At 36.7% G+C, this 14367-nt stretch overlaps 1 protein-coding gene across 15 annotated transcripts in view; it reads left to right on the forward strand.

Moving 5' to 3' along the window:
• The window catches only part of SYNRG (synergin gamma), an 85794-nt gene that overhangs the window by 25114 nt on the left and 46313 nt on the right, over nucleotides 1-14367 (forward strand). For 6 of the 15 annotated variants that reach the window (XM_034641632.1, XM_034641633.1, XM_034641638.1 and 3 more), the window contains exons 6-12: nucleotides 130-241; nucleotides 4752-5054; nucleotides 5935-6168; nucleotides 7088-7165; nucleotides 9177-9373; nucleotides 9974-10222; nucleotides 11603-11736. In XM_034641632.1, the coding sequence (XP_034497523.1) occupies nucleotides 130-241; nucleotides 4752-5054; nucleotides 5935-6168; nucleotides 7088-7165; nucleotides 9177-9373; nucleotides 9974-10222; nucleotides 11603-11736 (1307 nt within the window). The remainder of the gene's footprint in view (nucleotides 1-129; nucleotides 242-4751; nucleotides 5055-5934; nucleotides 6169-7087; nucleotides 7166-9176; nucleotides 9374-9973; nucleotides 10223-11602; nucleotides 11737-14367) is intronic. The other 9 variants (XM_019805570.2, XM_019805572.2, XM_019805574.2 and 6 more) reach the window with 4 other exon arrangements.

The following is a 14367-nucleotide window of genomic DNA, read 5'->3' on the forward strand; positions in this document are numbered from 1 at the left end:
AGAATTCCCTATCCAAAGTACGTGGTAAAAATACAGAAAACAGACCAATATCTGTACTTTCAATTTGGGAGGATCTAGGATGAAGTGAGCCATACGTGAAGATATATCCATATATCTCTTGTCTCTTAGACAGGAGAGAAGAGCAGAGATGATGCTTTGGAAGCCATAAAAGGAAACTTGGATGGATTTTCCAGAGATGCTAAGATGCACCCTACTCCAGCATCACACCCTAAGAAACCAGGTGAAGTTTAATTTAAAATTTTCCTTTCATCGGAAGGTGATTTCCTGTGTATTTAATTGACCACTGTGTGTGTGGAGAGTCAGTGCTCATCTCATCCTTCTAGCTGAGAAAGATTTGGATGTTTTAAAATTTTCAGGAGGTTAAGAATAACATCATTAATAGACGAAGAGTTGTTGACTCATTCAGCCAACCAAGTACTCCTTTCTCCTGGCATAGATTACGTTGATAAATTTTATCTTAGACCCTTGTATTGTAGAAGCTTTTATAGGTGAGATCAGTGGGGAATAATCTAATATTGGCACAGTGACCACTTCTTGACTTTCTGGGACAGCTTTAACTCTGTCCTATTAAATTCGCTTGTTAGATTATATACTGATTCTCATTCCACATGTGCCCCAAAGTAAAATACATAGCAAGCTTGAAAAGAGAATGGATATAGCAGTCAGGTTGGGTTCAGAAAGGAAAAACAAATGAAAATGAAAATTATAAGTGGAATACTCAGGAAGTAATTGAAAAATAGATATTGGAATGTGAAACCAGACCCTGCATGGAACTTAGAAGAAGGGAGAAAGCAGAGATGAATGGTCATTGTTAGGGCAAACACTGTTCTGTCCATATAGAATGCCCTTTTCGGACAACTAGGTGTAGTTTAACAACCTCATTGTTAAATGATAAATTGTTCTTTTGATGTTTAAGTGGTCTCATGAGTTCAGTCAACATGCATGCATCAGCTGTTTCTAGTTAACTGCTTTGTGTTTATCCAAAAAAAGATTTTTTGAAACGAGCCCAAGAAGTTTCCAGAGCTTCTCCAGTTGAGGACTTACACCTAGGCCTAAAGTACATAAAAAGAGTTTTCAGCCGTTTACCCACCAAAGGCATCTATTAATCCCCCTGCCCCTACTGACTATGTAGCTTAAACTATGGATTATACAACCTATCACATAATTTTATACTTCTTCTTAATCATACATATCACTGTGAGAGTTTGTAAGCCAAAATATATATAACACATAGATTAACATAACTCCAGTCAAATGTAAAGAAACAGGGCTTTAGCATTTGCAGCCTTATTGCTGGTAAATAGGGTCCATTTAAAAAACACTCATAGTAGCTCTCAGTTTTCCATTATTATTATTTTCTACCAGTGCTGGTCTGAGAACCCAGATTGAGAACTTAAATCCACACTCTCGTAACCATTTTTAGAAGGGGTTGGAATTCACTGGCCATGGCTTTTTTTTTTTTTTTTAACAAAATTAAGACAGTAGTTTTGGATATTCATTTTGCATCTTCCATAAAACCTGGAAGCATTGAATGTTCTATTTTATAAAATCAAAAGAGAAGCATGTGGTGTCCCCATTTTTCAGATGGGAGTCTTTTTTTAAAAAGACTGCTCCTGTGGCATTAGAGTTTAGTAAATGTTAAAGCAATTTAAAGTAGTTAAAAATATGAAGAAACTTTATGTGTAGAAAACCCTAAAGACCACCAAAAAAATGTTAGAACTAGTAAATAAATTCAGTGAAGTTATAGAGTATAAAGTCAGTATGTAAAAATCTGTTGCACTTTTATACACAGCAAACTATCAGAAAAAGAAATTAAGAAAACAATTTCATTTACATTGGCATCAAATAGAATAAAAAACCTAGGAATAAATTTAACCAAGGAGGTGAAAGACTTGTATACTGAAAACTTCTAAGATATCAGTGACAGTCATTGAAGAAGATACACACAAAAAAGGAAAGATATTTTGTGCTCATGGATTGGAAGAATTATTGTTAAAATGTCCGTGCTACCCAAAGCAATCTACAGATTTCAGTGCAATTCCTATCAAAATTCCGGTGGCATTTTTCACAGAAATAGAACAGTCCTAGAATTTGTGTAGAACCACAAAAGACCTCAAGTAGCTAAGGTGGTCTTAAGAAAGAAGTACAAAGCTAAAGGCATGATGTACCCTGATTTCAAAGTATATCACAAAGCTGTAGTGATCAAAACAATACGATACCAGTATAGAAACAGAAACAGATCAGTGGAACAGAGTAGAGAGTCCAGAAATAAATCCAAACATATATGGTCAGTTAATTTATGACAAAGGAAGCAAAAATACACAATGGGGAAAGAAATGGTGTTGGGAAAACTGAACAGCCACATGCAAAGGAATGAAACTAGATTACTATCTTATACCATACACAAAAATTAACTCAAAATGGATTAAAGACTTGAATGTAAGACCTGAAACCATAAAACTCTTAGAAAAAAACACAGGTGGTAAGCCCTTTGACATTGGTTTTGGCAATGATTTTTTTTGGATCTGATTCCAAAATCAAAGGCAACAAAAGCAAAAATAAACAAGTAGAACAGCATCAAAGTTTCTACATAGCAAAGGAAGCCATCAACAAAATAAAAAGGCAACCAGCTGAATGGGAGAAAATATTTGCAAATCATATACCCATAAGGGCTAATATCCAAAATATACAAAGAACTTACGCAACTCAATAGCAAAAAAAAACAACAAAAAATCTGATGAAAAAAATGGGCAGAGGATCTGAATAGACATTTTGCCGAAGAAAACATACAAATGGTCAACAGTCATATGAAAAGATGTTCAAGATCACTAATCACTAGGGAAATGCAAATCAAATCACATTGCAAACTACAATGAGATATCACCTCATACCTGTTAGCATGACTGTCATCAAAAAGACAAGAAACAATAAATGTTGGCAAGGATGTGGAGAAAAGAGAACCCTCATGTATTGTTCGTGGGAACGTGGGTTGGTGCAGCCACTGTGGAAAACAGTGTGGAGGTTCCTCAAAAAATTAAAAATAGAGCTACCATATGATCCAGCAATTCCACTACTGGTTATTTATGCAAAGAAAATAAGAACACTAACTAGAAAAAATATATGCATCCCATGTTCATTGCAGCATTATTTACAATAGCCAAGGTATGGAAGCAACCTAAGTGTCCACTGATGGATGAACTGGTAAAGAAGATACGGTGTATGTATACAACAGAATACTACTCAGCCATAAAAAAGAATGGAATCTCACCATTGGCAATAGTGTGGTTGGACCTTGAGGGTGTTAGGCTAAGTGAAATAAGTCAGAGAAAGACAAATACCATATGATTTCACTCGTATGTGGAATCTGAAAAACAAAACGAAGGAAGGAGAAGAGAATGGTAGTTGACAGAAGAAAGTGGGGGTGGGAGGTGGGTGAAATGGGTGAAGGTGGTCAAGAGGTTCCAACTTCCAGTTATAAAATAACAGTTATGGGGTTGTAATATACAGCATGAGGACGATAGTCAGTAGTTTTGTAGTGCATATTTGAAAGTTGGCTTAAAGTTCTCATTATGAGGGGAAAAGTTTTTTTGTAACTTTGTATGGTGACAAGTGGTAATTAGACTTATTGTGGTGATTATCTCACAATGTATATACTATTATCGAATCACTGTGTTGTGCACCTGAAACTGTGTGTGTTAGCCATACCAGCAACAGCAGAAACAGACTGAGGCACATGGTCCAGTTAGAAGCTGACTGCGGAGGGGCAGATATGGAGATAGTCAGGGATGATGTCGCCTTTATCTGTGTTTCTGTGTGCGACTCTAGTTTTTGAAAGTTGATTTATTTAAAATTTTGTGGATTTTGAAAAAAGAATGTGAAGAAGCAAAAATGATATTATTAAATGAAGTCCCTGTAGAGAAGGTTTATTACATAAGTAAATCTCACATTTAACAGTAAAGAGCTGCAATGATGTTTATAGACTTTAGAGCCAAAGATCTCTTAAACATAGTCCTCAGTCAGGGTTTACTTTCTTAAATTCGCTGTTGAGTTGTTTGACTTAGCACTTTATGGTGTCCCAATTTTGATGCTTTTTACAGTACCACCTTGGTATTTTGTTTAATGTTCTTTTGTACTTTTCATTCCTCAAGTGGTAATTTTACTGATGTGAACTATGTATGCAAAGTGTATGGATTAGGCATGGTATATCAAAAGTGACAAGTATGTATCATGCATTGTTTCTATCTGGCATAATAAAATTTAATCATCAGAGTACTTATCTGTCCAAAATGTATTCAGCAGCATGGAGGTAGGTTTTCTAATATGTGGTACATACTGGTTTGAGAGGATATTACCCCAAACAGATGACTGGGGTGTCAAAAGTAATCACCACTTTGATGTAAATTATTAGTGGTCTCAAGGGTGGGGGGGGACTGGTATGAGCCAACTAAAAGAAGGAAGGAAATTTTGAGTTTTATATTTTTTTGTTTTTGAACAAAATGTAAAAATACCTATGAAACTGCTCTCTGAAAAGAAAAAAATGTGTGTAAATAGACATCAAAGTGTTTTTCATTCATTCAGTAATTTCATTTGACTCTCATTGCATGTTAGTTCTTGTTCACCTCTGCTATTCATGTTTCAGTATATTCTTTTGGAATTGTACTACATCTTAATTTCTTTTTCCTTGTTGATTTTCATTTCCATGTGTTTCATTGCCATTTTCCATTTTGCAGATTATCCCACATCATCTCATTCTACTAAAACTGTCTCCCCATCATCTGCCTTTCTTGATGAAGAAGAATTCAGTGACTTTATGCAGGGGCCTGTTGAAGTGCCCAAATGTGGTCCTTCTTCCACTTCCCAGCCTTTTCAGTCTTTCCATCCCACCACCCCACTTGGCCAGTTGCATACACAGAAGGCTGGAGCACAGCCTCTCCCTCCAGGTCAGATTCCAGTGTCTTTTGCCTTACATGGTGTCCCTGGGCAAATTCCTTCTTTCTCTACTGCTGCAGCCTCATGCAATGTACAGAAAGCAGGTAACTCCTAGAATATTAATGAAAGCATTCTTAAGATTATCTCGGATAATTTACCTCTCTTATATGAGTAGAATAATAAACTGTTGGTAAAGAGACATGTACCTGAATATATGAGCACTACTGAAACTCACCAAAATAGGAATCTAGATTTTTTTAATTCTGGGGGCCTCACATTCCAGAAAAATAATTTAAAACTTTTGCTCCTAAATTAGGAGCAACATTAAAAACAAACTGATTTCTACAGATTACTCGTGTTTGGGAAAATCACCAATATTTTGTTCAGAGTAATGAGTCAAGAAAAGCTGCTTTAGAAAGTGCTCTCTCTGGTTCAGTGGTAGAGCACTTGGGCGTCAGAAGCCCGGGTTCTCCATTTATTGTCATTGTGTCCCCGGACAAATCTTTAAACTGTACCTTAGTTTAGCACTTGTGAAAAGATGGGAGGGGGACAGTTATACCCTCATTCTCGAGACATAGGTCCTAGCAGACATGTACTTAGTCCAAACTTCCTCAGTCGGCAGATGTAGAAAAACACACCCAGAGGCGATGTTACTGGCCAAGGGCCTCCCCAGTAGTGAGTTGGAAGTGTGTCTATCTTGTGCAGGTCACCAGATTTCTAAGGTAACACTCCTTCCACTATACCATTCTGCCTGCTGGCTCATAGAATTCCTAAGAACCAAAGTAGGTAACGATGTTTAAGTTCTCTAAAATCTCTAAAGTCTTTCGGGTCCATAAAAAGTGTGTTAGTGATTGGATTATTTCAAAATTTACATTATGTGTCGCAGGGCCTACCCTTGAGAATCTGGGGATGGAAATGGATGATTGGAAAAAAAATCAGAAATTTGCAATTATATACAAATAACCCTTCATGCTGTTTGTTTAGGCCCTTCCTTGGAGGAGAAGCTCCTAGTATCTTGTGATATAAGTACGTCTGGGCAGGAACAAATTAAATTAAATACCTCTGAAGTTGGGCAGAAAGCCCTAGGCCCAGGTTCCAGTAAGAACCATCCCAGTTTAACGGCCAGAAACGGGGGTGCTGTAGATGGACGTGTAAGTGGCACCACCAGTGCAGAGGCAGAAAAGACTTCAGACCAAAACCTGTCCATTGAAGAGAGTGGTGAGCTCATGAAATACTCAGCAAAAAGTTTATTTAACCAAATGTCGCTCAAATGCTAACACCTTAAGCATTAATCTTCAAATGAATGCTGCTTGATTTTGCTAATCAGCATTTTGCTTAAAATATTTTAATGCATTCCTTTCTCAACAATTAACCCCTACAATTTTGCTCTGAATTCTTTCAGCACAGTTATTCCTTTTAAGAATTTTATGATAACCAGTTTTTAAAAATCAGAATCATTCCTGGTTTTAAATTTCTTCTCCTTTTATTTTATAAAAACTCTTTTTCCCCTCTTACACTTTCTGTTCTTCCATAAGGGTTGAAAGTTAAAATTTAACTAGAAAAGTCACCAATGAGAAATAGTTTTCCTTCTCTGAAATAAATCACACACACTGCTGCCTTAAAAATCCAAGTTTTTATAAACTCAGTTTGCAGAGATGAATTAAAATTTACATGCCTAGGAGACAAACTTTTGGAGGATTTTTTCTGAACAAAATTAAAAATCCTATACATCTAAGGCAGCAGTGTCATATTCAGGTAAAAAAAAAAAATCAGACTTTGCCAAGAAATATTAGTAAAAGCTGCAAGGAAAGCTTGAGCAATTACATTTTTTTACATGTGTGATTTTTAAACCACCAGCTGTCATGTTTTCTCCTTTAATTTGTAATACGTGTGAAATAGTGCAAGCTTCATGTGGTTCAGAATATTGATTTGGTACATCTTAGGTTTTTTTTCGCTTACTCTTTAGGACATAGTTTATGTACAAGAGTTGCTTAGAAACCAGATCTTTTAATTGTATTGGTGACTTTTTTTTAGTATCTTCAACCAGCGCTCTTCTTATAAAAAAGGGGGACTCTGCAATTTCCCCATCTTCTGCATGGACTGTTATGTATGTTAAATAGTGTTTCTTATCTCCTAGGTGTGGGTGTATTTCCCTCACAGGATCCTGTTCAGCCCAGAATGCCTCCTTGGATTTACAATGAGAGTTTGGTTCCAGGTAAAAAAGCTGCTTTGTCCAGGATTCCCATCTGGATAGTTCACTTTAAGTGTTGAAAACAGAGTTGTGAATATTTACTGTTTTGGTTACAAAATATACAGAAGGAATTTTAACTTTTTTCTTGTTTATTTTTTTCTGAAAGAGTACAGAAAATTTAAAAGATCTGATATTTCTTAAGACAGCCTTATATGTGAAATAGCTATATAAATGTGAGAGAAATGTTTTGCTTTAATGTTCTATTGACGATCATAGACTTTTATTTCTAAAAGCTTTGCTTAGATTTATGCTTTAAAAGATATTGTTATCTCATAGATTATTAATAACTTCGCAAGAATAATAATAATACGGGCACGTGGGTGTCTCAGTTGGTTAAGCGTCTGCCTTTGGCTCAGGTCATGATCCCGGGGTCCTGGGATCGAGTCCCATGTCAGGCTCCCTGCTCAGTGGGGAGCCTGCTTCTCTGTCTCCTCTGCTGCTCCCCCTGCTTGTGCTCTCTCGTTCTCTCTCAAATAAATATATAAAATCTTTTTGTAGTACTAATACATTTAATGCAGTTTTCTGAACTCTTACTGATTAATTTTTATATTTTAAAATATGTCTTATGTGAAATAAAAAACCAAGTGGCATCTTTTTCAACATTGGAAGGTGGTGTTTACCACCTGAGCCAAAAAATATCCCTAAGGTGCATATTTCGTGATAGTGTCCAGTCGATATGAGGAGATACTCTATTGAGCCATGGCTGATGTGCCTACAGTAATGACTATTATAGCAGCATGTGTTAATCAGTCTTAATGTATTGTAACGTGTTCAGTTTGCTCTATTTTGCCAATCCCTGGAAAACTGTCGCTGAACTTCTTTTGGGAGAAAAACCAGTAATGTCTACTTTACGTCATAATCATATACTCACCAATTGAAAGACTATTTCCCGCAAATCCTATGGGACTTCAGTTGTGCATAAAAATAACAGGTTTTCTTCCAACTGCTCATTAGACAATTTGCATCTTCTTCCTCTCTGTCTTCAAGCCAAACAAACAACAAAACCCAGATCTGCTATATTTTGGAGTTCCATTTTCTGCCAGCTTGTACTTCTTTCTCCCTCCTTCCGAAAATACATCCACACATAATTTTCTAGCCTAAATATGTGTTCTTATAGCCAGCCTACTAACCTAGAAACCGTATTTAAATCCTGCCTGTAAAATTTTTGCTTTAAACGGTTTTTTTTTCTGTCTGCCTTAGCCCTACCCACTGTCATCCCCCAAAACTCCTCTGACTAGGGTTGCCAGATTTAGCAAATAAGCATATATAACATCCATTTAATTTTGAATTTCAGATAAATAGTAAATAATTGTTTAGTATAAGAGTATGTCCCATGTGATATTAGCATCCTCTATTTTATATGGCAACCTCGTCTCTAAGAGCCTTTCCCATTTTGTCCTTTGGAAACCCTATTTGATTGTGGAAAAACTCCTCAGCAGTCCCTTCCTTTTTTTTCAAACATGTATCCTGCTTTATCAACTTGATTGAAAGTATGGCTTTCTCTGAAAGCTCTATTCCCAGAGCACCTTACCCAGTGCTATTTTTGCTTATAGCCTCTAATTCACTGGGGGAGGAGACAGGTGGTATTGGTACAGTTCTCGCCTCCCCACTGCTATTTTCAAACCATTCCCACCAACATTACTCTACAACTTCTCTTTTAAAGTGCAAAGCATCTGTTTATACCACCTCCATCTTAGTATTGTTACTATCTTCTGAATTCTAAGACTTTCTCTGACCGTTAGCCCCAAATCTTCATCTTTAGGACCAAGTTCCAACCTGTCTTCTAAGCTGCAGACTCTGATTGCATGTTGGATATTTCCACTTGAATAACCTTTACAGCAATTTAAACCCTAACATGACTTCAGTTCTATTAAAGCAGTTTGAGTTAAGATCGTTCATGTGTGAGCAACAATGACAAAAAAGAGCAATCGCTTTTAATATGTTTACATTTGTAATCTGGTCTTTCCTTTGATAGATGCCTATAAGAAAATTTTAGAAATCACGATGACTCCAACTGGGATAGATACTGCTAAACTTTATCCCATTCTGATGTCATCTGGACTTCCCAGGGAAACTCTTGGACAGATATGGGCCTTAGCTAATCGAACTACACCTGGCAAACTTACTAAGGAAGAACTTTATACTGTTCTCGCCATGATAGCAGTAACACAGGTAGACATTGTTTCTTAAGTTAGATCTAATAATTTTTCAATATATATCCTATAGATTACAACCTTGTAGAGCTCCCTGTACATTAAAATTTAAATTATTTTTAGGATATAGTACTTCAAAAATGTACAGTTTTGTTTGATTCACATACTGGCAAAATACTCTTTTGTTTAAAGACTGTTTAGTATATTAACATTCTCTGACCTAACTGTATCCTTTCTGAACTTGAAAGTTATTCAGTAATAGATGAAATTACTCTTCCTGTTTTTGAAGTCCATGTTTAAAATTCCTTAGATATAAAGTATTCTTGGTCTGGTAGCAATTTTTCTTGTAATACAAAATCATTGTAAATGATTTGATGATAATGAATTAACTGAACTTGTCAGAGAGTACGGTGTCACCACTGAGCTGTGTTAACCAATTCTTTGCCTGATATTAGGTTTACATGAACCTTGTAAGTTATTTTCTTGTGTCAGATTCATGAGTTTTGGGACTTAGGGTGGAAAGCTATCAGGACTACAGATTTTACATTTAGGTCTCCCTTTGATTGTATGTGGTTTGCAATCCCCTAAAATGTTTCCATTTTCCTTCTATTCTGTATAGAGGGGTGTTCCTGCCATGAGTCCTGATGCTTTAAACCAATTTCCAGCTGCTCCTGTTCCAACTTTAAGTGGCTTTCCTATGACTTTGCCTGCTGCGGTGAGTCAGCCAACTGGGATGTCTTCAGGTCCCGCAGGCTCTATACCCCTCAACCTTGGACAGCCAGTCATGGGCATTAACCTTGTTGGACCAGTTGGGGGAGCTGCAGCCCAGGCTTCCAGTGGCTTCATGCCAACTTACCCTGCAAATCAGGTAAGTGGAGAAGTGGTGCATATTCCAAATAATCCCTGAAAGTGAATCTGGGCAGCTTTTTTTCCAAGGATGCAGAGAAGATTATGATGGACACTGGAGGTGAAAATTAAACAGTAGTAAACAATACAAAATTCAATTTCTCATTATTTAAAAAAAATGAAATTTCTTTAAGCCATAAGAGATTTGAATTTTGGCTAAAAGTTTATATAGTTCTTTTATAGTATATACATTTTAAACATCAAGCTTAATGAGGTTAACTAAATTTCTAGATTCTGTCTTTTGGAAAAGCTACTAAACGTGAAATTCAAGTGCTTCCATTTATTTTTCACTTCTCAGATTAGCAAAAAGTTTAGGAAACATAATAGTGTCAGGGAAAATGGTTTGCTGGTGCAGCCTTCTTGGAAGGCAGGTTCGGCAATAGGTACCCAAATTCTATATGTCTGTATCTTCTGACCTAGCAGTCACACTATTAGGAATCCATCTCATAAAAATAGTAACTCTGATTAACAAAAATATGCAAGGATATTTGTCATAGCATTGTTTGTTAGAGTAAAAAGTTAGAAATAGCTAAATGTCCCTCAGAAGAAGGAAGGTTAAATAAATTTCGCTTCATCCATATAGTGGTAAACTGATCATTAAAGTGAATGATCTACATGCACAACATGGAAAAGATGTCTACATTATAATTACGTCTTTTTTTTAAAGTGCGGAACAACGTGTAGTATAAGCTTATTTTTCTATAAAACAAATGAACTGTTCACGGTACTTACTTCCAGAGCATGTGATTAGGAGTCAGTGTTCATTGTTGACTTTATACGTATACTGATGGATTCTAATAAGCTTGTATCACTTTTGTAATTTACATCATGTATAAAATGTTTTTTAAAAATGGCGGATTCTCAGTAATAAATGTGATTCAGCTGTTTTAAAATTGTGTAGATTAGTTCTTTAAACCAATCTTTTACCTTTTGTACAAAAGAGTATCTAAAAATACAAGACGGGCACCTGGGTGGCTTAGTCGATTAAGCTACTCACTCTTGATTTTGGCTCAGGTCATGATTTCAGGATCATGAGATCAAGGCACAAGTCAGGTTCCATGCTGGGGGTGAAGTCCACTTTAGATTCTCGCTCTCCCTCTGACCCTCCCACCACCACCCCCCCCAAAAATAAAAAAATACAAGACAGATTCTTGCTTTAGGTACTTGAGTTGGTGTTAAATCTAAAGTGTTATTCTTCTAAAATTAGATAGTCACGCCTATCTAATTTAGGTCCCTAAACTGGGAGATTTAAAAGGTAATTTTTGAGTTTGGCAGTTGTAAATTTGTTATTTACACTTTTATCAATTCGATCTCTCTATTTAAATGTCCTCTATAAACTTAGGTGGTAAAACCAGAAGAAGACGACTTCCAAGATTTTCAAGATGCTTCTAAGTCAGGCTCCCTTGATGACTCATTCAGTGATTTCCAAGAGTTGCCTGCTTCTTCAAAAACAAGTAATTCCCAGCATGGAAACAGGTAGAAAAGGGTTGAATATAGTTAACATTGTGTTTAATAATGGAGAAAGAGGCATCCATAGTGAGAAGCCTAAGTAAGAAATTTACTCTCATGCTTTCCTTGATTAGTCCCTCTTTATTCGTACTTTTACGGTTGAAACTTTTCTCCCCATTGTCCACCTAATACTTTAGCACTACCATTTCCTCCCAGTACACACCTGCTTGCCAATATTTTTTTCTTTGCCTGTGCTAAACCTGGTTATAGCTGAGTGAAGCTGTGTGGTGATGACTTTATGTTCTTGTATCAGAAGCAAGTCTTTGGCTACTGAAAAGCTTTTTAGACAGAGGCACGTAATTTGATATTTGCAATATAACATACTGTTGATTTTCCACAGAAATAATAATTCTGAAATCTAAATATGATTATTTATTCATGTCTCTCTTATGTTTAAGCTAAAATCAGTGACTTTTAGGCCTTCAGATTTCTGTTCGTTTGTTTGCATATATATTTCTCTAATGTCTTATGTACTAGCTTCACTTTTACAGTAACTATCTCAGTATGTTGCCAGCACCTTTCCATCATTTTTTAAAAGTTTTTAGGGGCGCCTGGGTGACTCAATCAGTTAAGCGTCTGCCTTCGGCTCAGGTCATGATCTCAGGGTCCTGGAATCGAGCTCTGCATTGGGTTCCCAGCTCAGCAGAGAACCTGCTTCTCTCTCTCTCCCTCTACTGTTCCCCCGCCATTTTCTCTCTCTCTCAAAAAAAATAAAATCTTAAAAAAAAAAAAAAAGTTTTTAGATACTACTTCTTCCACAGAATGGACATATACCAGACTTTGAGCAAGCAATAGGGATTTCTTTGGTTATTTCTGGAACTTGTTTTTGTCAGGATGCATTTACCATTTCTCTTATGTTCCTGTTCGTGCAATATCATTCATCTTTTCCATTTTAACCAATTGATTATCTCTTAATGCTCCCTGCATATACACTGTAACAAGAACTAAGGGACAGGCATTGTAGGGAATTGCAAATTAGGAAAAGAACTATTCTCTTGATTTGAAGAATACATCAGACAAACGTAAATGACAGAGGAGAAACATTTGAGGGGTGGGACTGTAAAGTGCACGGATTTCCGAGCCTGCTACACTGGCGCACACATTTAACCGATAGACACAATAATAATACTTCTTTCTCTGCTTTCTTCCTTCAAACAAAATGTGTATGTTCTGTCTAGAACCTATCTGAATGACTCAGGGCATCTCAAATTACGTGCATAAAATTAGATTCAGTGTTTTCCCAGTCAAAGCTAAATTAAAATTTGTTAAATCACTGTCCCCTTTGTTGGTGAATCATGTGACCATATCCGGTCACCAAATCAGAAACATGTTATTTATTTTTGGCTCCCTGCTCTCTCCTTTACCGCCATTGACTCTGTCAGCTCTGTTTGGCATGGAAAAAGGCTGCGTGTGCTCTTGCCCCTGCCTATTCTTTTGACCATTGCCCTTCCCCCACAGTTGACACTCCAGCCATGCCAGAGTGATTCCAAACTGAGTCTGCTCTTTCAGGCTTCTGACCTTTTATCTTCTTCAATCTGAAGTTCTCTCTATAGTTAATTCTAGTTCTATTTCAAAAATCAGTTTAACATAGGAAGTTTTTACTATCTCATCTGTATCAATTGCTGCCTCAGAGATGAGGGCCCTTCCCTCATTTACTGCCCTAGTACCTTATAGATATCTGTGCCCTGATTACTGGATTACTGTTTACCTTCCTGGGCTGCTGTACCTGAAGACCATCTCTCATGGCTATATATATAATACTTAGCCATATGATGTAATTAATAAAGGATTATTGGATGAATGTGTTGCAGTATGAAGGTTATAAACCAAATTCATCAAATTAGTGGTTTACTCCTCTGGGGGGGAGAAAAAAACCTCTCGGTAGGTGAAATTGAAATTTGGGCACAGAAAGCTTTAAGATGGTGGCCAGATCCAAGATATATGGGATATTAGCAATTTTGTGTGGCATTATCTGCACATAATAGTTTACTTTCATACGCAGTCAGACTTTATAGACTTTTTTTTTTTTTCCCCAGTTCTGGCTTGATTACTTCCATGCTTACTTGAAAACGTTTTGCTCATGTCTAAGAACCCACACTCATTGTTTATTTACTCACTGAAAAACATTTGCTTACCGTCTGCTATATGCCAGACATTGGGATAGGCTGTAGAACTACAAAAGCAGAAAACGCAGTTCCTGCTATAAAGAAGCTTAGCTTTGTCTGGGTATTTATAGAATCTGATAAAATTCTCTTACAATTGGTCCTTCAGTCTTTGTATGTGTGTACATGTATAATGAATTCCCTAGTTTAGATCTCTGTTCCATATTATGAGTTTATTTTAAAGGGATATTAAGCCGAGGCGAGACTGCTTTGGGCTGAATTTTTTTCCACTAGGTGTGGAGCCTATCACAGGGCTTGAACTCACGACCCTGAGATCAAGACCTGAGCTGAGACCAGGAGTCAGACTCCTAACCGACTGAACTACCCACATGCCCCCTGGGCAGCATTTTTAAGCAAAAAAATGGGCATTATTTGAGAAGATGAAACGCCAAGTAAGTTAGAAGTAGGCTGGAGTGGAGAGTATTGTGAGTCTGTG

This window comes from Ailuropoda melanoleuca, chromosome 13 (assembly GCF_002007445.2).
Source record: "Ailuropoda melanoleuca isolate Jingjing chromosome 13, ASM200744v2, whole genome shotgun sequence".
Lineage (NCBI taxonomy): Eukaryota > Metazoa > Chordata > Mammalia > Carnivora > Ursidae > Ailuropoda > Ailuropoda melanoleuca.